Source organism: Astatotilapia calliptera, unplaced genomic scaffold (assembly GCF_900246225.1).
Source record: "Astatotilapia calliptera unplaced genomic scaffold, fAstCal1.2 U_scaffold_166, whole genome shotgun sequence".
NCBI lineage: Eukaryota > Metazoa > Chordata > Actinopteri > Cichliformes > Cichlidae > Astatotilapia > Astatotilapia calliptera.
The window spans coordinates 9710-34145 of NW_020535692.1; the positions used below are offsets into that span (position 1 = coordinate 9710).

Consider the following 24436-nt stretch of genomic DNA (forward strand, 5'->3'; position numbering starts at 1 on the left):
GGATGAGGGAAAGAGCAATGCAGCACCATACGTAAACATCCTTGATGATAACCTGCTCAAGGGCACTATAACAGGACAGTGATGCTAAGCACACAGTTAAGATAACAAAGGAATAAATGGTATATGCCACATTTCTCTAGAAGGCTCTGCTGTTTTTCCTGCAGCAGCACGCAGCTGTCCGAGCGGACGTTTGAACAGTGGAGAAGTTCCCACGTGAAGAACGACGAACAAAGTGCCAGCCACTGCAGCACCATGCTGCCTTTCCAATACAGTTACATTAGCAGATAATTTCCTTTTCTCGGGATGTAACGGCCACTAAACACTTTGCACACACAACACATTTACAGTAAACACTGCACACATTTGCTTTATTAGATTTTTACAGTAACGTTGCATTTTAAGCCTTTTAAATGGTCAAATAAAGTATATAAATATATTTCAAATGCATTTTATCTAACCATCAAAGTCTTAAGTCTCACAGATTTCCCTTTGGTAAACTGTCTTTCTGGGGGAATAACAGCAATGACAATGCAGGTGTTCAAGTACTGCTGACATTCCAAAGACTTCCTGTCCCCTCTAAATGACAAAAGCATTATTCCACAGTGTCAAGGTAACAGGATGAGCCTCATCTGCCAAATGCAAAATCAAATGTGATTTAAAAAGAGAAATCGAGCTCTTAGTTTCTTCCAGGTGCTCGATGTGTGTCCATATGCACCACACCTGCAGAGAAAACATCTGTGAGAGAGTTCTCCAGTGGACCGTTTGGGTTCATGTTTCAGACACATGAGCGTTTGCCACATAACCTCAGCTGACAGAGCCAGCACTCGGCCTGCAACCAGCAGCAACATCCCCACATGCTGGATCCACAGAGGCAGCTCCAACCAGTGGGACAGCCCTCCCACTGGCATGGATACAGCCACACAGGGAGGCAAGCCGCCCACCACCCAAACTCCCAGAGGTGTCCGAAACCCCGGCAGCAAGACATTTATGTGGAGCTGTGTACCAGCACTAGCTCAAACACGTTGGCAGGAGGATTACCGTTTGCCATGACAGCCTGTACGAGTGGGGGGCTGCTGCCGAAGCTGTTCTTCCACTGCGCCCCCGGGTGTTGTGGTTATCCATGAACACACACCACTCCAGTGCAGACACCATCCAACCCCACAGCAATTCAATGCACCACCGCTGTTAGTGTGGCACAAATGTTAAGGCGGCAAAGAACTGCAGAGTTTTTCTGATTCCTCTCGTGTTTTTGTGATTCATCTGCCCCCCCCCCCTCTCATTTCCCCCCATTCATAAGCTCCTCCTCCAAGTACTCCTCCCATCTTCAAAATACTCTCTCCCTCTCTGTCCTTCTGCACGTCCTTTTCAGCTTAATGTCTCTGTTGGTTGTTTTCTCCTTCCTCAGTCTCCACCTTCACAACTCATAATACGCCTTTACTTCACCTCGCTGCTTATCCCACTTTACTTTTGAATACTTCCTCATCCCACCACCAAGCCTCCTTGTTCCATTTCCTCTGTGCAGAGGCTGCCCCGAACACCTCCTCAGCAGGTTGATTACGGCTTTAGTCACCAATACCTCATCTCAAGTCTTTCCTGACTTCTGCACAACATTTTTTGCTGGTATTTAAGTACAGCCTCGTTTTCATCGCCTTGTGCATGTGTGATGATGTGCTTCAAACGTAAGACCTTAAGCAGCAGACTCCACAGCATGCCTCTGCCCAGGTTATCGACAGCTACATCCAGCCATGCTGCAAACCTGGAGGTCAGGCCCAGCCTCCTTGCCAGCCAGCCGTCCACTGCTGCACAGAGAACAGTGGGGCTTAGATGGGATTAAACAGTTCTTATCTGCACTAAGAACAGTGTGAAGCTCATATTCAAGCAGCCCATGCAGACAGTTCTTACTTGTCATATGGAAAACACAAGTGATAAAAACTTCATCAAAGCTTAATGGACTCCGCCATAATATATTATTGCTTATAGATAAAAAGCTGGTGTCAAAACATCATCACCAGGACCCTGAATTCACCCGCAATGTACATCAGGACAAAACATGGACTCACAAAGACCAGCACCTTACTAATACCTTAATAATGCTTAATAGTGCAGCATTGTTATAAAGTGCTACACTTATTTCCTGAACGTTTACATTAGTCACACATCACTGTCAACATTATATTCAAACAGACCATTTATACTATCATATATAACTCACTGTAGCTAATTCATTTCTACGTTACTCCCTTCCTTCTTTGGTTATTTCAGCACTACCTGCACAGTTACGTTGTTACATTATCTGTGCAAAATCGACAAAAATCTGTTTCTTCAGTTATTTATAAAGATCTGTTCAGGGTTTACGGATGGGTGACAAATTAAAGGAAAACTTAGCAAAGTCTCTTAGTACAGTTTTAGGATTAAAATAGGAGCTTCCATGCTCTGTGAGAAAAGAAGGAGGACAAATCAGGCCTGATTGTTTAAGACCTTGTAGTGAGGAGCAGGATTTTGAATTCTGGATTTAACAGGAAGCCAATACAGGAGAAATATGCTCTCTCTTTCTAGTCCCTGTCAGGACTCTTGCTGCAGCATTTTGGATCAGCTGAAGGCTTTTCAGTGAGTTTTTAGGACTTCCTGATAATAATGAATTACAGTCGTCCAGCCTGGAAGTAATAAATGCATGAACTAGTTTTTCAGCGTCACTCTGAGACAGGATATTTCTAACTTTAGAGATGTTGCGCAAATGGAAGAAAGTAGTCTTACATATTTGTTTAATATGTGCGTTGAAGGACATGTCCTGGTCAAAAATGACTCCAAGGTTCCTCACAGCGTTACTGGAGGCCAAGGTAATGCCATCCAGAGTAAGAATCTGCTTAGATACCATATTTCTAGGCTCTTCAGGGCCGAGTACAATAACCTCAGTTTGATCTGAATTAAGAAGCAGAAAGTTAGCGGCCATCCAGGTCTTTATGTCTTTAAGACATTCCTGCAGTTTAACTCATTGGTGTGTGTTATCTGGCTTCATGGACAGATAGAGCTGGGTGTCATCTGCATAGCAGTGTAAATGTATGCTATGTCTTCTAATGATACTGCCTAAGGGAAGCATGTATAATGTAAACAGAATTGGTCCTAGCACTGAACCCTGTGGAACTCCATAATTAACCTCAGTGTGTGAAGAGGACTCTCCATTTACATGCACAAACTGGAGTCTATTAGATAGATATGATACAAACCACTGCAGCACAGTACCTGTAATACCTACAGCATGTTCTAATCACTCTAATAGGATATTATGGTCGACAGTATCGAACGCTGCACTGAGGTCTAGCAGGACAAGCACAGACATGAGTCCACTGTCAGAGGCCATAGAAGGATCCTTTTAAATAGTCCAGAGTATGTGAAGCATTGTGGGTTAATTTATTATTAAACTGAGGCAGATAAAGTGCTTGAAGTTTACAGAATAAAGCGCTGTATGGTTAAAGGTAACTTTGAGTCTAAAGTGCCTTATGTGGTCAGTAAGACCTAAAAAAAGTATTTTAAATAGTCTTGAAATGCCCCTCTTCACATATGGTACATGTATGATCAACTGCATATACCTGCTTAGGAGAAATGCAGAAATTATTCAAGTTATTTTCAGCAAAGTCATTCAAAAGTTGTGCTCACAGATCCAGCGAGCTAAGCAGAGGGTGCATTACCATCAAGAGATACACGCAGTGAGTAAAGAGGGAGAAACACTACTGGTAAGCAGCCCATGCAGCAAACACCAGCCAATCCTGATGTATCCTGAAAAACACAGAGACATGACAAACTGAGACTCACACAGTACTTGATACACTTAAGGCCAGCTCACAATTTCTACACATTTTTCAAGTGTGGTCATTCTGCTTCAGCAGCTTCCCAACACACCGAAATGCTCCAGCAGGCAACAAGCTGCTTTATGTGTCACACAGTGGAAAATTGTGTTTTTATATTTTGTTTTGGATCAGACTGTGTTGGTACAGGGTGTCGATTTTATTTGCATGATTTTATTGTAATAGTGATATTGCATGTTTGTTTATTGATATTCCTATTGCATGATTTTATCTCCATGTTTATAGTGTGTGTTTAGTGTTGATTGAACAATATGTTTTTTTATTATTCCACTGTGGATTAAGCGGACAATTTTAGACACCTGTGAGGTGGGGGCGTTCCCCGAGGTGGCCTATCAGCCACCAAACTGACTTAAGGGAGATGGTGAGCGCAAAGACAAAAAAAAGAGAGAGACACACGAAAAGTGGAGAGCTGGAAAACAAAACGGGTGCAAGCCAGCATATGAACAGAAGGACCTCCGGCCTGACTGTGGGGCGCCACGAGACATTCGGCGATCGGCCAGCATAACCCGGCGATCCAGTCCCGACGGACAGAATAGCGACCGTGGGAGGCGACGCGTGAAATCCACAGTAGGGCAGGGGTACGCCTCTGCCTGCATCTGTGAGTATCGCTTTCCCACTGTTGGGCGCTAGGAGTAGCTTTGCCGGGGAAGGGTAACAGCGGCTGCGCTGACAACGTTGCTGGCCCGTGTCTGTTGTTTCAGGGCGGAGCTACGAGGGAGGCCGTGCGAGGAGGTGGAGAGTAGCTGGACTGCACGATTGCGCACAGTCAGGTGGAGATAGGAGCCTCCTCCCTGGTCTTCTGCTGGCGAGAGTCCACATCCCGGAAGAGGAGTTCCTCTCCTGTCTCTCTCAGCTCAGGAGAATTTGCCCGTGTGTTGCTGGACTGGGAGAATTAGGACCCTGGGGGGGGGGGAGTTTTTAGTATAGGGAAAAACATTCATTTAGCTTTGTATTTTTAGCGTTTAATCATTCCTGCCGGCAGGGTTTTTAGCGGGTTGTAAACACTATTTTTTTATTGTATACGGGGATTTTAGCTTGTATTTGGGGTTCAGACTGTGTTTTATCCTGAAAATAAATGGTGTGTTTGAAGCCAGCTAAGTTTCTGTGCTCTGAGCGCTGACCCACTCACTCCCCTTTCTGCTTGTATAGGCGTGGTGGTGAAGATTTAGTTCCACCAGTTTAGCGGCTACATATGTTCACAGCACCAGTTAAGTGACTCGTTATACAAACACACAGCAATGTAACACAACTGAGTGTTTCTCACCAACTATATTCGGCCAGTAAAGCAGTAAATTGGTCATGTGATTTTGACGCGCCGACGTGTCCGGCGACCCCAGAGGTTTAACTTAATATTTAAGTGTCTCTTGGTTTTAGACTAGTTGTTTAGTCTATTTTGATGTTTTAAACCATATCACAGGGTTTTTACTTCACCATTTACGGGGTTTTAACAAGCAAACAAAAGACAGATCGTGATGTTTGAAAATGTTTTGGAAATATTCTTTAAAGATTAGATGTAAAATACGCAGAGGATAAATTCAATTGGTTTATTAGTTTATTACATAAGTTGAAAAAAAGTTAAACAAGTAAATAAAGAAACAACGTAAAAGAAAAGTAAACAAAACAAATCGGTAAATAAAGGAAAATGGTAATAAGAAGGGAAAAAAAAGAAAAGAGAAAACCCCAACAATCCCCTCTGAGCAAGCACTAGGCGACAGTGGGGAAGAAAAACTGCCTTTAAACGGGCAGAAACTTCCGGCAGAACCAGGCTCACGAGGGGCAGTCAACTGCCGGGACTGGTTGGGGTGAAAAAAGATGAAGGAGAGAGGGAAGAAGTGTTAGGAGAGAAGGGGAGAGGAGAGGTGAAAATTAAGATGGAACAGAGGTGGAGGGAGACGAGGTGACATCTGCAGTAGAAAAAATAGAAAAAGTAGAAAAAGCAGGAGTGTCCCTCCTCCAGAAGAAGCGGAAACGTTTTTTCTTCTTTTCCATGAGCTTTTCCACGACCACTTTTTTCTCTAGGATGAGGGTTCTCAGCTGATCGGTTGTTTCTTCAACTTCCTTCTCAAGTTTCTGGCATCTTTGCTCCATTTCTTTTAATAGATTGCGGTTGTCTGTATTTTGCTGTTGTTTTTCCTCGTGCATCTTTTCTAACTGCTCATTTCTTCTCTCCAAGTCCTGGAGAATACGTTTTTTTTCTTCTTCCTGTTGCTCTTTCTCTTGAAGAAGCTCTTTATTTTTGCACTCTGTTTCATCCAGCCTGACTTTCAGCACTTCGTATTTTTTCTTTATGCCTTTGAGTTGGTCCTGCATTTGTGTGACCCCTTCCTTTTTCTGTCCGAGGATTTGTGCAGTTTGTTCCATAGCTTCATCAAGCGTTCCTTGGAGCGCCTGATTCTTTTGCTCCATGTTTTGGAGATCCCTTTGCATCTCCCCAATAGTAGCATTCGCGCGTTGAAGCTGGGCAGACGTTTCTTTTAATTCAGCACTCTTTGTCTTGTTTTCCTTCATCAGGACCAAAATCTTCTCTCGTGCTTCACCAAACATTACTTCCCAGGCCTCACTAATAATTTTTGTGCAAGGCTGGCGTTGCTGTTGTTTTTCCAGCTCTTGATTTCGTGCTTCCAATTGTCTGCACTTCTCCTCCAGTTGAAGCTTCTCTTCTTCAATTTGTTTAATTTTTGCATGTAGGTCGGAGTTTTCCTGTAATGTCCTTTGGACTGATGAGGCACCAATGGATCGTGTCATATCAGGCTTACCTCTTGCAGTGAGTGGCCGGCCAGACCTCGAAGGAGAGGCAGCAAAATTGTTTATTCCTTGTTGGTGTTCTCGTGGATCCATTTTTAATCCTGTGCACAGTGACTCTGAAGAGGTTTACAAATACTTTCAAATGTATCTCTGGTCGAACGTTTGAAGGCTGCGAACAAACTGACTAAAACTTGCTGCTCCTGACCCCTATTTATAGAAAAACTTCAAAGGCTCAAAGGCATGTGCTTGTGACATCATCACATGTCCTTGTGACATCATCACTCTTCATGAATCAGATTGTCACATGACATTTTAGAATGGGGATGTTTGTTTGTTTTTAAACCGTTTTCAAATTTAACCCTCTGTGGTCCAGGGTAGAATTGGCCGTTCTTGACTATTTTTGATTTTACCTCTATATTTCACCTTTAAAATATGTTTTTCTTGCCTTATTTGGCACCATTATTTTCAGCACTACCTCAAATATCTGAAATTTGAGTTATTGTTTTCATTTTGGTATACTATATTAGCACAGTTCATCTAAATTAATAACACAATAAATTGTGTGTGCATCTCCTGTTTTGTCATGGTTGTATGTCCCGGTTCGTGACAGGCTGCATGAGCTCATCTGGTGGGAGTGTAGTACTGTAGTATTTCAGGCATAAAAACGTGGTTTTCACAGACCTTGTCACAGGGTCTGAGTTGGAAGATTTTGGTAAAGCTTTGTCCCTGAGGTAGTTGAAAAACCCCAGTTGGGTAAAGCGTTTGGGTTTTTTTGTTAACAGACATGCTTATCTATTTAGTTGGTGTTTTTTTTTTTTTTCAGCTAAATTTTTTAGTGCAATTAGCACTTTCAGCATCAATCCATAGCAATGTGTTGTATTTTTCACATTGTCTGTGTGTAAAATACATATGTAAGCATAGATTACACAAAGGATCCTGCACGCCAAGCTGGATACAAATAGAAATCCCTGGAAACAATTCTTTCTGCGCTTAAGAGCAGCTTCCTATTGCAACGCTGGAGGATTTGTCACCATTACTGGATACGCTGCAGAAGCACAGCAAAGCAGTGACTGTGTGGAGTCGAAAACTATTACACCAACTACACTACACACTCACCCACATTACCCCAATCACTGGCGTGTTTACACAACAGAGACGCTGAGTCTTTGTTACGGGCGCCAGCCACTGTGACCTCGTTGTGTGGATGTCACGGGGTGAAACGGGACAAGTTATTTAGAGTTTTTATTGTGCATGTTTTGCAATGTTTTATCTGTTTTAATATTTTAATATTGTATATTGGGTTTGTTTGTATGAGCTTTATTGCATGTTTTTATCTTATTTAAATTGAACACCTGTCCTGGAAAGACTCCGCCCCTACCTGATAATAAACTGTTCACACCTGCGAGAGATCCCAGAGAGGCCAATAAGAGGGCCTGGCAGACCAAAGGAAGCGGTTCGACCGAGAGGCTTGAGAGACGGCCAGGAGTAAGTGGTGCCAGGCGGCAGCGCCTGCAAGCCGAAGGGGCTGGTGGAGCTGGGCGTTAGGAGAACGGACAGTACTAGCGCACAGGGCACCAGCGCAGAGGGCACCAGTGCAGAGAGTGACAGTACCAGCGGGGAGAGCGGAGACAGCACCAGCGGAAGGCACGGGACGGCTGTGTGGCTTTGCAGTTTTTAAGAGCGGCGGGCGGAGTTGAGAGCTCTGCCCACCCGGGGTAAGTCTTTGACTTATCCCCTTTTATTGAATAAAAACTGCCGGAAGAATAGTGACTGCCGCTCCTCCCTTTCTCTAGCATATCAAGACGCGAATGCGGAAAGGAAGGAGAGGACTCCGCTGGGTTTCCCTTTTACTTCGCTGGATTTCTTAACTCCCTGGGACTTTTATGCTGTGGTGGATTCCACTGGACTTTTAATGTTGTGTTTTATTGATTTTTATTGTGTTATCCCTTGGCCAAGGTTGTTTTAATTTATCTTACATTTTTAACTATTTAAATATAATAAATTATATTTTTAATCTTACAGTTTAAATTGTGTGTTTCCCTTGGCGGCTCCACTGCTCTGCCCGTTTTTAGGAAGGTCTCCTTCCTTTTAAAAACACAAAACATCTTGGAAATAAAATCAGCCTTTCCGCTCCGTTACATGGACACAGAGAGACCTTGCTGTGACTCGCGTCTTCCCTGCTGTGGATTTCTGGAAACCGCGCTTAAAGCAAGCACAAGACTTCTTTCGTAAAGTGTGCCTTCCTGAACTTGTTGGGAAATACTTCTGGAAACAACGTGCTGCTCTAAATAGCCTGTAATGTTTCATGTTGTGGTTAAAGATTGATGACAGCTGTGTGGTGCGATGTAAATAGTTTGCATTTCATTTTTATGTGATTGCTGTGTACATGTGAATAGATCTATAATAAAGAAAAACAAACAAATATACTATTCTTTTTTGTTTTATTAAAACAACTTCACACAAAGTACAGCTATTTACAATGTACCGACCCGGAAGTGCTTTCGCCCGGAGCTGCCGCACCCGCGGTCAATCCACCAGCTGCTGCCAATCAACTACCATCTTCAGCAGGGCTACTTAATGGTGTGGCTGAGCGACAGACAGCGCTGGAGTATTGCACTAAGCCTGGGATTGACGGAGGATTCACGGACACTAAGGAAGCACTTGGAGGAGAGACGGGCACTCACTACCACGCACGGGCTTACACGGAAGGAGGGACGCACTATCACCATTGTTGCACATTTGAACTGTTGTCACCTTGCTGCACTGTAAATAAATGCACTGTCATTATTTCTGAGCTCCGCGCCTGAGTCCACTCTTTAACAACCGTGACAGCCTGATTCTTTTGCTCCATGTTTTGGAGATCCCTTTGCATCTCCCCAATAGTAGCATTCGCGCGTTGAAGCTGGGCAGACGGTTCTTTTAATTCAGCACTCTTTGTCTTGTTTTCCTTCATCAGGAACAAAATCTTCTGTCGTGCTTCACCAAACTTTCCTCTACCAACAGGCAGGATTAATCCATGCATTTATGTTGTTCACATTAAATTCTGATCCTGCCGTTCAAATGTCCTGCTGAAATCAAGACTTGCCAGACAAGGCAGCATTGTCCACACTTCTCGTGTCCAATTCTGGTGTGATACATTCTTTAATTAAAAATGATCAGCTATGGATATAAAATTATACCAGTTGGAGGGAGAGGGGTTCAGTTGGACATCAGTGAGCACCTTACCAAAGCTGAAAGAAGATGGTTTATGCAGCAAAAAAGTATATAGTGGCGCTATATTCAGGCTATATTCAATTTGGATTCTTGCCCTATGGTTATGTGATGTGCTGGGGGTGAAGGAAGCCTAAACATTTCGAGAACCACTGTATTATATGGGACACACACAGTGTTGGGGAGTAACGGAATACATGTGCCGCCGTTACGTATTTAAAATACAAAATATAAGTAACTGTATTCCGTTACAGTTACCGTTTAAAAAGGTGGTATTCAGGATACAGTTACTTTGTTGAAATAAATGGATTACACTGCGGTACTTTCCTGTTTCATGTTGTCGCGGGTCAGGACTGTTTGGTTTTGTTTGACAGCTACGTGCTGTTGTTCCAGGCGGCAGCGTTACGGTTGCCATGGTTACAGGGCGACGCGCTCTCTCTCTCTCTCTGCGCCTGCGTGTTTCTTGGGTGACAGAGCGCCTTTTCGTTAAGTAAAGCAGAACTTGGAGCCCCATCTTCGGTTAAAGCCAAAGTCTCGTTGCAAAAATTACAACCTCTGTAACTACCCCCACAAATACGGCACCTGTGGTGTAATATATCCCCCAATGCTTTCAGTTTGTGTCTTGTACAGATCCCATGTGGTCGTTGAAGTGGCGCTTGTAGCGTTAAGTCCAAGTGCTAACTTCAGTTTCACACAAATTGTTACGTGCTTAAATTACACAAAATGTCAGAAATCTGCACCGTCGTGAACAAAAATCCAAACCTAACTTTTCATGATTTGTTAGGCTGACCCTCTGAGGTCCAAAATATAACTGGACATTTTTGACCCCTGTTGATTTTACATTTGTATTTCACCCTCAGATTGTTTCATTTTTATTTTCTTCCTGCCTTGTTTGGTATCATTCTTTTCAGCTCAACCTCATGTGTCTGAATTTAGTTGGTTTTTTTCACTGACTTACTGTATTAACACAACTGATCTGAAATCACACAAAAAAACCCCATAAAATCCTAGTAGTTAGGTTTTTTTTACTGTCAAAACCACAGACATGTTGAGTAAATTATTTTTATAACTTGAAATGCAAATATAAATTGTACATTTTTAAAAGTTGTGCACACATTTTATAAACATATACAACTATTTATCTGAAAATGCAACCAATACATCTGGCATTTTTAAAATGTGGTACAACCATTTAAAAATACTACTATAACTAAAATGAAAGAACAATCAGGTGTCACAATAAGATGCCCCACAAACTACTTGTGCCAGTAAAAAAAATGTCCACCACAAGAGGACAACAGGTGTAGCACTGCTCCTGTTTTCACCTGGTGACAGTGTTTACATTGCAATGTGCCTTTGTGACAGTCATTAGTGGCCTCACTGACACACAAAGCAAAACTATGACTACACAACACACTAACTATACACTCCACGCTAAACGTCACAAATCTCCCACATCTCAAAACCGGCTATCGATCTCTGTCTCTCTCTCGCTGTCTTGCTTTCCCCTCTTCCTAAACAACCAAATCCCAGATGCTGACTTTTTTTTAAAAAAATTGGTCGACATGGTGCATTTTTCCATCGAGAGGAAAGAGGTCTCTTTTTTTCTTTCTTTACTGTTTTTGCACTCTCATTAGAAGATGCTTAATTTAAAAATAAAAAAAAAACAAGAAAGAAGAAAAAAACCAAACGTGATGATATGATTTAGTTTAGTTGAAATCAGGCACCTTCTGTTTAAATGTGTTCTTGTGAATTGATTGTGTATCGCATACATTTGATTTGACTTTCTGCGAGACAACAGTCGTCCGCTGGCCAAAAAAAGTTTTCCAAATACCTCCACGTGATCAAGCCTGGATTTAGAAAACAATAGCAAAAAAATCTGCACCTCCTGCTTCACATGCAATTTGTATTTGTGTGTTCAGAGGCGGCGGCGAGAGGGGAGACCTCGGCTCATCCACGGAACAACTGAGGGAAAAAGTGTGGACTTTATACCAGTTTTAAATTGTGTTGATCGGCCACGTAAAACCAGAGTTATGATAAAAATATCTGCAATGTTTCTTTGTTTTTTTACTGAATACTGTCGTTGTTTATATTTACTGTGGGAAGAAACGGTAAAAACAGGAGTGACGGCGTGTTTTTTGAGATGTGAGAGATTTGCGACGTTTAGTGCAAATCTTGTGTAGTTAGTGTGTAGTTATGTGTGTAGTTAGTGTAGTTCAGTGTGTAGTTAGTGTGTAGTTAGTGTGTAGTCAGTGTGTAGTTAGGTGTAGTAGTGTGTAGTTGTGTGTAGTCAGTGTGTAGTCAGGTGTAGTTAGTGTAGTTAGTGGTGTAGTTAGTGTGTAGTCAGTGTGTAGGTCAGTGTGTAGTTAGTGTGTAGTCAGTGTGTAGTTAGGTGTAGTTAGTGTGTAGTCAGGTGTGTAGTCGTGTGTAGTCAGTGTGTAGTTAGTGTGTAGTCAGTGTGTAGTAGTGTGTAGTGTAGTCAATAGTGTTGTTTGTGTGTCAGAACAATGAGGCGACTGCTGAATGTTACAGGTGTTACAGCAGTGATACGTCTGCTGCTGTCAGGCCTGCAGGTATCAGGCTGTTGTTCTCCTTCATCTCATAGTGGACAGGAATTATTTTTTGCAGTGGCACAAATAATTTGTGTTCTGTAAATAGCTTGAAATGTTTATTTTAAAAAAAACGCCTTGGCTGCATTTTTAGGTAAACAGCTGCAAAAAATGTTGTTGTTTGCATAACTCAGTTACCTTTTTGAAGAAGTAACTATATAATTAACTGCCCAGCATTGGTCATTATTTACTGTATTTTGCAGACAGAGTTACAGACTCTCTCCCAGACCACAGACTCAGACTCATGATATGAGTCAGAGCTTCATAAATTTCTTTTTTAGAAAGTTGTGTTTTCAAAATTGGAGTTTAAGTTATTTTTACTTCCAATAGTTTTAACATGCTGCACAGGCGATGAACAAGATTTCTTAAAAAAAAAAAATCATTGTAAGTGGGCTAAAGCAGTTAATTAAAAGTAGTCTAACATAAATGCTGTAATTTGATTACTTTAATAAACCATGTAACCTGGGTGGATTGGATGCTGGCGTGACCACAGTGCACACGTCTGCTGTTGCTCACAGTGGTCCAAGAGACCACTCAGGGAGTTTGTGTGTTCGCTCAGACACATGAAAAATTAGAGGGAACATCCCTACAGTGTAATCCTGCCCCCACCGTGCTTCGCTGTAGTGATGGTGGTGTTCGGGTGATGAGCGGTGCCTGGTTGAGGTCTGCATGACAGACTAGTGTGCTGGGATGCATCATCAGTGATGTAACATGAGGTCATCACAGGTTTTAAACCTCTCAACATCAGACACCCTCTCTCACCTGGATTAATCAGACTCACAGCCGCAGTCGTCAACAGATCTGCCTTCTTGATCCAAAGACACCTTGTGGCTTTCTCTGCTGCCTCGCTACCTGATCTAACGACCCTCATTTATGCCCGGCAATAGAAGCACTTTGCAGAGTGAACACTTTACAAATCCTGGGCATCCCACCTCTGCATGCTCGCAGGAAGATCGTCCGCCTGTGCCTGCTACTATGCACACTTTACCTCGTTTGCCTCTTTTATGTGCTCTGCAGGGTGTACTTTTAATTCCAGCACGATCAAATATATGTAAAAAAAAAAAGATTATGATTTGTATAGCAGCAATCCTAACCCTTTAAAATCTGTCTTGTGTGTAAAATGTCAGTGATGGAAGCTGTAAGGCTAGTCTATAAAAGGAGTAAAAGTTTCACAGTGAAATGTAGTGGCAATTGCCAAAAATGGCAATTTCCAAGTAAAGTCTGAAGTTCCTTTCCACTCGCTGTATTATGCACTATAACTCACCTATACTTAAAGCCAGATTTAAAGGAAGAAAACTTGAAGGACTGAAATCAAATAAACTGAATATTTCATCTCATCAGTGTAAAAGTGTCCTGTTGTTTGCTGGGATGGTGAAGTCCAGATGTGTACAGCTGACGGACAGCAAAGAGGGAAACTGTGATGGTCAACGATGTTTTAATGTTTTTGAAGCTAACAGTGAAGCAGTAACAGGACAACAGTGAACACATCCCACACGTCTCCTTTGAACTCTGAAGAGAGAAGCGGGCTGTTGGAGACATCGCAGCTTCAATTTGAACTTTGTCCTGCGCCCCCCACCCCCGACACCACCACTTGAACTACACTATTCCCTTTCAGACATCAGCAGATCATCTTGGCCAAGCAGGAAAAAGGAACTTGCACCTCAGCCGAAGCTGGATTAGAAACTGCTGCCGAGACCTGTTTTGTAATCCTCTGGAGAAGATGCAGACGTAGCCCTCACAGCACACACGTCAAATCATGCAAAGTTTCTCCATGATTCACTTTTTAAGACAAAGAAATATTCATGATCCTTCTCTTTGTATGCACCTGTTTACAAGTAAAGTCTGTAGATAAGAAATCTACTCAGAGGTGGAGGGGTGGGGGGTCTATTTAAGCCAAAGCACTGAGTGTTTAGCTGAGAGCTGGACCTCCTCCTCAGCTACAGCCCCTCACATCACTGTTACAGAGGGAGACATTGACAGCACTGAAGCAACAGCAAGGCAAAGCTCGTTTTCTTCATTCGTTCTTTTCAAAACAAACTAAATACTAAATTAACAGCGGACTATTCATCCATGGCATCACATTCTCAGTAACGTTGCACAGAATCTCCACAGCCTGTGTTCAGCCTCGACTGTGCAAAATCTCATCCTTCATCTGCTACAGCATGCGTCCATGCCTTTCTTCACGCCACTGTTACGCAGCGTCTCTTTAAGCGCTCATTTCTCCTTCACCTCTTATATTGACAGACTGCTTTAGTGAAACAAGGGTCCATGTGTAATGTTAGAATTGCACTAACGAAAAAATCCCATCCAGAGAAGCTGGTGATTCCCAAACTGTGGACTAAATATTAGACTGAAAGCATCTGCAGTGGAAGGCTTTACAGGATCACAGGTACATAAACAGTGCTGTGAACAAGAGCTTGCCCCGTTCTTGATATATACATTGTTTTTTGCATTTTTGTCTCACTTTCAGGTCATCATACAACTGTTAATGTTACACAGACATAACCAGAATAAGCTGAAAATTAGGATTAAGGGTAAAAAGTTATCCAAACCTACCTGGCCTAAAGTCTAAAAACTGGTCGAGTACGGAGGAGCACTGGTGGGGTGTTGGCCATGAACAACCTGTTAAGGTCATGGACTTGCTGGTATATTTGGGATTGTGTTGTTCTGCTGCGTAACCCGAGCACGCTCGAGCTGTACGTCGAGAGCAGAATTCCTTTTTCCATCCAGATCCTTAATCATCCAAGCAGCCCACTTCCACTCCCACTCCCTCCACATGCTCTTACTGTGATGTTCTTTTTATGAAAAGCTGTTTTTGTTTTTTTCCTTTTTCAAACAGGGCCAGGTAGGTTCTTTTGTCCCTCACCAAAAATCACAAATCAATTAAAAACGTATGTTATCTCATTTTAAATGTTGTCTGATGATCTTAATCACTGCAGTGTGACAAACATGCATGAAATGAAGAAATCAGGAGGCAAATACTTTGTCGCAGCACTGTAGCTTACTCCAAATATACAGAACAAAATCCAAACAGGTTTCAAATGGACCAACTAGGTGTTCAAATGTTCTGTTTTCTCATGTCAGTGAGCCAAACCCATTAACATGGTTAAGTCACGCACACAGCTCTGGCTACACACCTGCTGTTCAAACTATTTGTGTGTGACAGGCAGAAGAGAGCTGGCTTTAAGAGAGACAGAGGCACTAAAAGAGCTGTTTTCAGATAGACACTGACTTGAGTGGCTGCCCCAAGGCTCAGGATAAGGTCAATAAGGATTATTTAGAACTGAGAATAATGAAAAGATACAATATTACAGTCTAAAAATAAGAACATGTTCCTTTAAAGCCCTTTCGGCACAAAGTATGTAATGGCCGTTGCATACTTTGTCCACTAGAGAGCCTAAGTTAGCTTTAAAATACCAACATGGCAGCTGTAGAGCTGGTGTCCTGCAGGCTTTAGATATGACCCTGGGTCAACACACCTGAATCCAATGATTAGTTCATTGTCAGGCCTCTGGAAACCTTTTTAATTTAGCCATTTAAACCAGCTGTGTTGGATCAAGCACATGTAAAACCTGCAGGACGCCAGTCCTTGAGGCCTGGAGTTCCCCCACCCCTGTTATAGAGCTAAGATGTCGAGTAAAACTGAAAACCAGCCGAAGCTGAGCTTTTAAATAAAGCAACAGATGAGATTCTGGACAGCGAGACTCTGAACGATGGGCCAGTAACAGAAAAACATATCAGGAACTTTAATGGGATTTTCTGACAGGAGGGTGTGAAGCAGAGAGGCCACATGCACAATAATCAGGCTGCTATGCAAACACGCACACAAGCACACAATATTGGTCCCCACTGTAGCGCCGTTAAGGATATAATAGTTTATTTAGCACTTCAAAATATGGGTCCGTCTACAGACAGATAACTGCAAGCTGGTGTAAGGCTGGTAGTCATCGGTGGAGCACTTGGGCACCGAGAGTTGTGTTCCACTCACTCACTCACACATACAGCCTCAAGATGAACAAAGCGAGGCTGCGGAGCCTTTGCACATGTAGCAGCTTCCTCTTTGCCCTCCCATCCGTGTCCCTTGTTATCATAGTGTTGAGCCATTTCTCATTCAGTAAGAAAACTTAAACAAAGGGCTACATAAACATATGTTTGCATATAAATTATTGGCATTTTAATGATGCTATGTCAGTACTAAGCTGGAAAAAAAGACCTGTGAAAACCTGTTGTGTGTAAAAACCACACCTGGTGTTATCACATTCTCCTCCACGCAACTTTGAGGGTTCGCGTTCAGTTAATTGCAAAGAAAAAAACAACAACAAAAAGCCTTCAAATAAAACTCAAGAGTACAATCTGTATTTTCTTTAACTGTACAAGTGTCAAAAATATCCAACTATTTCCAGCTGTGATCTGCCAAGTGATGCTGATGGATGTGCAGGTATTCCACAGATGCTGTCGTGCAGCTCTTGAGAACACGGGTTCGCTCCCGGAGATCTGAGCTACACTGGTACGGTACAAAAGCAAAACTGCTGTCCAGGAAGAAAAAGGCGAGTGAGATGAGAGGCGAGGAGGTCGTGCGTCATCCTTATAGGACGTCTGACGTTTCTTTTCGAGTCCCCAGTCTCGGGCATGTGTCCTCTTTCTGTTGGAGAAACGCAGTGACTGCATCTTGATGGTGAGAGTGTGTTGATGAGGTTTGATAAGTGTCTTCTCTATTTATTTTTTTTATTCCATGAAAACGTGTGTATGTCTGTGTGTGTGTACTGGCAGCATACAAAGTCAACCAAGCTGCCAGTGATGTTTGAATTTGCTGTGTTACTAATCCGTGTGAAACTGAAGCATCACATTTTGGGCTCAAATCATGTCCACACCAGGCTAAAACCCACCCACTTGTCTCTTTTCCCTCCTCTCTTCTCCTTCTCCTTCGGTCAACCAATCAGCCGAGACAGGGGCGGGTGGGGCCTAGGCTCTGGGCCAATAGGAAAGCTTGTACCACCTCCTGGGTCTGCTGGGGTGTAGTGTTGACGTCCTCCAGGGCATCCGCCACTGCAAACTGCCGGTCCCTCAGCCGGTTCCAGTTGGACAGTACGTTGTGGTATTCAAACACCTTCTCGTAGTTTCCCACTGAGTTGTAGAGTTTGATCAGGCCTCGGTAGTCGTACTCCAGCCCACTGTAACCCTCGCCAAACAGCTTTTTACCTGTGAAGACAGAAACATCACAGACCATGTTTCATTCAGTCTCTCTGACTCGAGCCCCGTTTTTGATAATGTTACCCTCTTCCATTGTAGCGAAGTAACGTCAGGTGTTGGACTGATTAATGTCAGCTCTACATAAATGATTACATAACAATAACAGCAAAACTTGGCAATTAACTGAGAAGTAGGTTGAGTATGATGCATCTCAGTACAACATGTTCTGTGACGAAGCAACATCAGGACCCAGGCCTTGGGCCTCATTTACTGTGACACTAAAAAACATGGACGTGAACTTGTTCTGCTCTTACTGACCGATAGCGATGGAGCGCAGATAGAGCCTCTCTGCATCCTCGTACTGGTTCATGTCATAGTTGTAGAGGGAGGCCAGGTGACCCACAGACAGAGCCACCTCATAGTCTTCGTGGCCCAGTAGCTGCTCCTTAATCTGGATGGCTTTGATGTGCATCTCCTCTGCCTCCTGGTTACACAAATACGTGTGCAAGACAAAGAGATATGAATCACAAACAAAGACAAAACTCAAAGGCAATATTTATTTGGTTTCCATGGCCTTTCCCATAAATCAAACATCCAGCTACGTTTCCACGGAAAACAAAAAGTGGTTCAGTGCCTGTAAGTGTTGTAACTGGGTCAAAGTAAAGTTGTCACATTACACTCTGAAAGCAAGCTATGGCCTTTCACACTTAAATTGTTTTCCAGTCCATTTCCAATGGACTAAAAGGAATAACGTGTAGTCCCAAGTCAGTCTCTCATTAACAGCAGGATATTAGATACTTGCCCAAAGTCATTTCAGCTGCAGACTAGAACTTCTGCAGGATTACTTTTAACCTCCACTCTGGCTTTTTATAGGCCAAAGACAGCATCTAAGACTGGTGCACACTCTTTATAAATGTGCACCACTCTGATATTTGTGTAATCCCAGCCAACTGCAATGACAATATTTCACATCTCATCATTTCTGGCTTTAAATAGCAAAAACCATTCAGTCTCCCACAAACAGTGGTTTGTGCTTGTAAAAGCACAATGTGACTCACTCTCACACAAACACTCATCTCTTAATCAAGATGAGGTGAATGTGGAATAGCTGTTCTCTGCCGTTGACCTTTTCTTACACTGAGATTATTTTTATCACAAGGCAGCACAACTGGCACACGCTGGGATGGTTTATGCCCCTTAATTTTAATTATTGTGTCAAATATTACAAACCACACATGTCCTCCTCACCTTAAACTTCCTCATGGACTGGTAGAGTCGTCCGAGGTTGCCATAGTGTTTGGCTGTCTGTACGTTGAACTCTCCGAAAGCCTTCTTGGCCAGCTGCAGCGAGGAGAGGTGCAGGTCGTGAGCCTCCTGCAGGAGGCGCTCTTCTGTCTCTTTATTGTGACAGTCGATGGCAATTTCTTCCAGAATCAGGGCTGTTGGGGAAAAACAAGCAAACGCGGATAGAGTCTATAAGACATAATGCACAGCTTCAAACAGATACAGCACTGTGCAAAAGTCTTGAGCTATCCCTAACTTCTTATGTTTTAAAGGATTCAGACTCCATGTAAACTGGTCTTAATCAATAATTCTCCAGGCGTCCTGAAGCTCTTTCAAACTGTTTGTTTGGACATCGGCTGCTTTTTCACTCACTTGCTGAATGTTTTTTTAATCTGTCAAACCACAAAAGTTTGACCTACGAATAGACAACTTAGCAAAGAACCAGTTTTAAATTGTTCTTTCAAGGTACTTTATTACAAGCAGCCAGTCACACACACGAGCATAATACTACTCTCCACTTTGCCTGCCTTACCTTTGACTCTCTTAGAGGAGGCCAGCAGAAGATGGTCCTCAGGCAGAATGTGAGTTATGATGTCTATGGCACGTTCTGCATGGAATCTGAGGGACAAACACAGCACTCAGTCGTGTAACTCAGACTTGGCTGGAAACTCTACATATTGGGGACAAACACTTCCAAGAATATCAAGTGTTTCCATTGAACAAAGTTGTTTTGCAGCTCATACGGTCCAAAAGTGGATCAAAGGTCTCACCATTAGGCAATGCTGACTCACAGCCTTTGTATACACGAGGAGCATCACATGATTAATTACACAAACAACAGGCATCTCCAGTCATCTTTACGTCTGCCCGTGTGTACAGTTAAACATTTGATATGTGCAGCTGCATACACATTACCCAAATACCAGAGTCTGACTTTGGGTGTTGGACTACATTTACAAGGCAGCTCATGAGGAATGTAATTAGCCGAGTTTAGAAGATGCACTCACAGAGCATTGTCAAATTTCCCAGAGCTGTACTGGTGCACATATGAGGAGTAGGCTAGGTCTTCATGGGCTGTGGCAACATGGATGTTCTTCCCCCCAAAGACCGATTGTCGGATATCCAGCGCTGTCTGGGATTTGTACATCAGACAAGATTGAATTAAATAACATCACTGAAAACAAGAGCATACTCCTGTAGCACATCGCTCTACGTACCTGGTAAATAGCAACCGATTGGCATATGTTGTCCACATTTAATAAGTAAAATCCATAATCTAGCAGCGTGTCGGAGTACTTGGGATGCTTGTGTCCAAAATGTTCTCTGTAAGACAATATTTTCAGTCAGAAACTGCGATGTTAGAAAGTACCCTGTCGAGTCTTCATTACACCCAGCGGGTTACCTTGCTAGAAACACTGCATGTTTGATCAGCTGCTCTGCTTTTCTGAACTCTCTTTTCACCACGCAGGCCTGCAGGGAAGAGACAATCCACAGTTTACACATGTGTCTGGAAGACTAGTGTAAAAATTCAGACAAAGACTGATCTGAGCGATAAATACATGTGTGAGTGTTACCTTGGAGGCCTGGCGAAGGACATCAACCACTACTTTGACAGGCAGCCCTGGAGTAATTTCCTTCATAGCCTCTATACACCACCTGTACGCCTGAGAGACAAGGTCATTGCAGACAGAAAGGACTTTCAGTTGTCTCAGTATCAAAACTGTAAAGCACCTCAGTGGTCAAACCTACACACCTCGTCATAGTGGCTTTTGGCAAAGAGCAAGGCACAGAGCTCGCCGTACAGCGCTGCCTTGTTGGCCTGGTGGCCATGTTTGGCTAGTTTGTCCATGTAAGACTGAGCAAGCTTGAAGGTCTCCTCCCCAAGGTGGTACTTGCAGTTTCCATTACGGACATGAAGCAGCCTGAAGAGAGAAGACAGGGACGCTTCAGTCTCAGTCTTATCTGCTGTATTACTGCATAACTGTCAATTTAAAAACAACAAAAGCTGTGGAAGGAAACTGCTGCACTGGTTTCCCTGAAAATAACTGGATTCAGTTTTCCGCAATTTGCAACATGTGTGTGTGCATGTATGAGAGAAGCTCAGGCTGGCTGTCACCACTGCTACCGTCTCCTGGATTCCTCAGTTTGTATGGATGGTGAAGCCCATCTTTAATGTGGTGTTAGTGCTACTGGGGCACCACACAGGACAGTCCTGTTGATTTTCTACACTATAGATTTCCAGTGTAACAGGGAATCGAGCCACATGCAGATGCTCTCTAACGACACTGCAGTGGTTGGGTGGGCAGGAGTCAGAGTACAGGTACTGGTGAGACGTTTTGTGGGATGGTCCAACAAAAATCTCCCCTTCCTGAACGTCCCCAGGACAAAGAGATGGTTGCTGACTTCCATAGTTCACTTAAATGACTGGACACTAAACTGGAGAACCCAACAGTGATGCTGTGTACAACAGGCGGATGAACAGTCTCTAGTTTCTCGGGATGCTGGTAGACATGTAGCAGGATCAACAAACTAATCTGGAATCGTCATTGGGCAGCAAGGGACAGGCGGTCACTGAACAAACTGCTCTCCATCACGGACAACCCATCACACCCACTCGGTTACACACTACAGAGACAGCAGAGCTCATATAAAACTGTACCACAGCTTACATGTTTGTGCCCGGTCAACACACCCGTCAGGACCAAATATGCTACAGAAACATCTGGATCAAACATTTTTGCAGCTTTTTCTTAGCTCTACAGTGTTCAGTTTATTCATTAATACCATTTGCTAGGATTCATTTATATACAAGGCCTTAAATATGGGCCCATGGTACTTCTAACAATGTTGCTGTTTTAGTTTATAACAGTTACAGTGTTGTTACTCCATGACAGATAGCTGCTACTTCCACTCAGAAGGAAAGCTTAACCGTCTGTGATGAGATACAGTTTCTGTGTTTTATCCGTTTTCATCTGATAAGAATCAAAAAAATGTAAAGACAGACTGTTTAACAGCTCTTCATATGAATCACTCAGTGGCTTTTATTCACAACTAACATTTCAAGCTGTGCTGTCAGACGCCTAAGTGTTCTGGGAGAAAACACATGTTGTGTAACATCATCGGACTACAGAGTCGGACTACAGAGATGAGGTCAACAGACTGACTGAGTGGTGTTCAGTTAACAACCTCCAACTGAACACCACGAAAACTAAAGAACTTATCTTGGACTTCAGGAAGGGCAGAGCAGACCCGGCCCCACTTTACATTCACGGGAGCTGTGTGGAGAGGGTACACTCCATGAGGTTTCTGGGCGTGCAGATATCTGATGACCTCTCCTGGACTGCAAATACTACAGCGGTGGTAAAAAAAAGGCCCAGCAGCGTCTCCACTTTCTGAGAGTGCTCAGGAGGAACAACCTGGAGGAGAGGCTGCTGGTGACATTTTACAGAGCCACCATAGAGAGCATCCTAACGTACGGCATAACAACATGGTATGCAGGGTGCTCAGCTGCGGACAGGAAAGTACTGCAGAGGGTCATCAACACAGCCCAGAAGATCACTGGCTGCTCTCTGCCCAGCCTGGAGGTCACTGCAAACTCTCGGTACCTCAGCAGAGCTGGCAATATCATCAAGGACCACTCTCACCCCAGCAACCAACTGTTTGAACTATTACCGTCAGGCCGACGGTACAGGTCACATAAAACCAGGACAAACAGATTCAGGGATAGCTTCTTTCCCAGAGCTATCACCGTAGTAAATAAGCACAAAAACAATTGAACCTATTCCATACCGTCACTGTCATTATATTATGCTGCTATTCATACTGTCATCATATTAATGCTGCTATCCTGTATACATTGTACATACTATTGTTTGAGTACTTACGATTGTTTTTTTTTGTACTTTTTATATTTTACATTTATATTTATTATTGAAACTTGCACCAAGGGAGTGGCACTCCAATTTCGTTGTACTCTGTACAATGACAATAAAGGCTATTCTATTCTATTCTATTCTATCATATCTGGCACATCTAACAATTATGGTGTTGTAACTATAGGACACAGAGTTCCCTGGTGAATAAAAGCAGCTCTTTGACACTGACCTGACACAGCATTCCACAGCCCGGTAGCAGTGGAGGACCTCACTGTGGAGCGTGCACAGCTGCAGGCACGACAGAAACACTTTCTCTGCATCTCCATACCAGCCCGCATCAGACAAGAAGCCACCTACAAACAGAAACATGACAGTCATCTGCCTAACAACTATGGTGTCTGCTGGTCATAGCACAAGGGTCTTAAGAAAACCAAACTTTGACTGGAAGTTTGGTCACTTAGAAAGAAATCTCTAGAGCATAGGTGTCAAACTCTGGCCCGTGGGCCAAATTTGGCCCGCAGCCTAATTACATTTGGCCTGCGAAGCCATACCAAATTATTATTAGAGCTGGCCTACTGGTATTATACAGCTAATATATATATTAGCTGTATAATACTAATACTTTGCTTGTTCCATATTCAGTTTTCCAGCAAAACCTATTTGAGTCCATAAGAAAAGATTCATTCTTACATCTGGAGGAAGATTTTTTTTTCAATAAATATTAATGTTAGCCTGCAACTTTGTTCCATTTTGAATTTTGGCCCACTCTGTATTTGAGTTTGACACCCCTGCTCTAAAGTTTTAAGGCACAGAGAATATCAACCCAAAATCCAGAAACACACATTATGTAAAAGTTAATGACATGCAAATCAGTTTCTAAGTGAAATAAATATTTAGTATTTTGGTGGAGAAACCCTTGTTGGGAAGCACAGCAGTAAGATGTTTCTTGTAGGGATTTTGGCCCATTGCTCTTTACAGAAACTCTAAAACCTGGCTGTTGCTTAGCAACTTGAGGCTTCGGCTCACTCCACAAATTTCATATAGGAATGCCAAGCTTCTTCTTATCCTCTCCTTTGTTACCTTGTTGGTATGTTTTGGGTTAATGTCATGTGGGAAGACTTTTGTTCTTTGGTGGAGAAACTGGAAAGAAACTGATTCTGCAGACAGGTGTGCTTTATACACATAATGAGTTAAGATGGGGAGTATCTGGAATTCACTGACTAATGTTTCAGAGATCTATGGGAGCTAGAACTCTGCTCAAATATTAAATTCTCTCAATGACATGACAATAGGGCTGAACGATATATCGCATTTGCGATAATATCGCGACATGATCAAGTGCAATTTTCTAACCGCAAAGGCTGCAATTATACTCTGGACATGTCCAAATTCATGGGCTGCATCCTCCTGAGGCCGCATTTGTGGACCGATTACGTCACAGCGACGCGCCGAAGGCTGTCCAAATTACTACCATATCCCAGAATTCATAGCGCGGCCCAGCCAAACTCCAGTTTCCAGCAATGGCGGCCGCTACTAAGTTTTAAAATTACTCATACTAATCTTTCTGGGTCACAAAATAAACTTTTAACATATTTTCAGGCGAGAAAGTAGTTGTGTAAACATCAAATATCTGCTCGGTTTATCAAGATATCCCATATTT

The 24436-nt window shown here is 42.9% G+C and overlaps 1 protein-coding gene across 1 annotated transcript; it reads right to left on the reverse strand.

Moving 5' to 3' along the window:
• Nucleotides 1-16150: 16150 nt before the first annotated feature.
• On the reverse strand, nt 16151-23283 carry LOC113017622 (amyloid protein-binding protein 2-like). The gene is made up of 10 exons (XM_026160762.1): nt 23006-23283; nt 20655-20823; nt 20476-20565; nt 20304-20371; nt 20119-20224; nt 19909-20033; nt 19434-19519; nt 18866-19056; nt 17936-18101; nt 16151-17626 (listed from the first exon to the last, which is right to left on the reverse strand). The coding sequence occupies exons 1-10, from the start codon at nt 23152-23154 to the stop codon at nt 17364-17366; spliced, it is 1413 nt and encodes a 470-aa protein (XP_026016547.1). The 5' UTR covers nt 23155-23283; the 3' UTR covers nt 16151-17363.
• Nucleotides 23284-24436: the final 1153 nt, after the last annotated feature.

What these genes read in the sequence shown, in the direction of transcription:
- LOC113017622 (XM_026160762.1), bottom strand. Translation starts at nt 23,154, where the DNA reads ATGACTGTCATGTTTCTGTTTGTAGGTGGCTTCTTGTCTGATGCGGGC. An exon ending in CATGCAGTGTTTCTAGCAAG is followed by an intron (nt 20,225 to 20,303) that starts GTAACCCGCTGG and finishes ATTGTCTTACAG; the next exon opens with AGAACATTTTGGACACAAGC. An exon ending in AATCGGTTGCTATTTACCAG is followed by an intron (nt 20,034 to 20,118) that starts GTACGTAGAGCG and finishes TACAAATCCCAG; the next exon opens with ACAGCGCTGGATATCCGACA.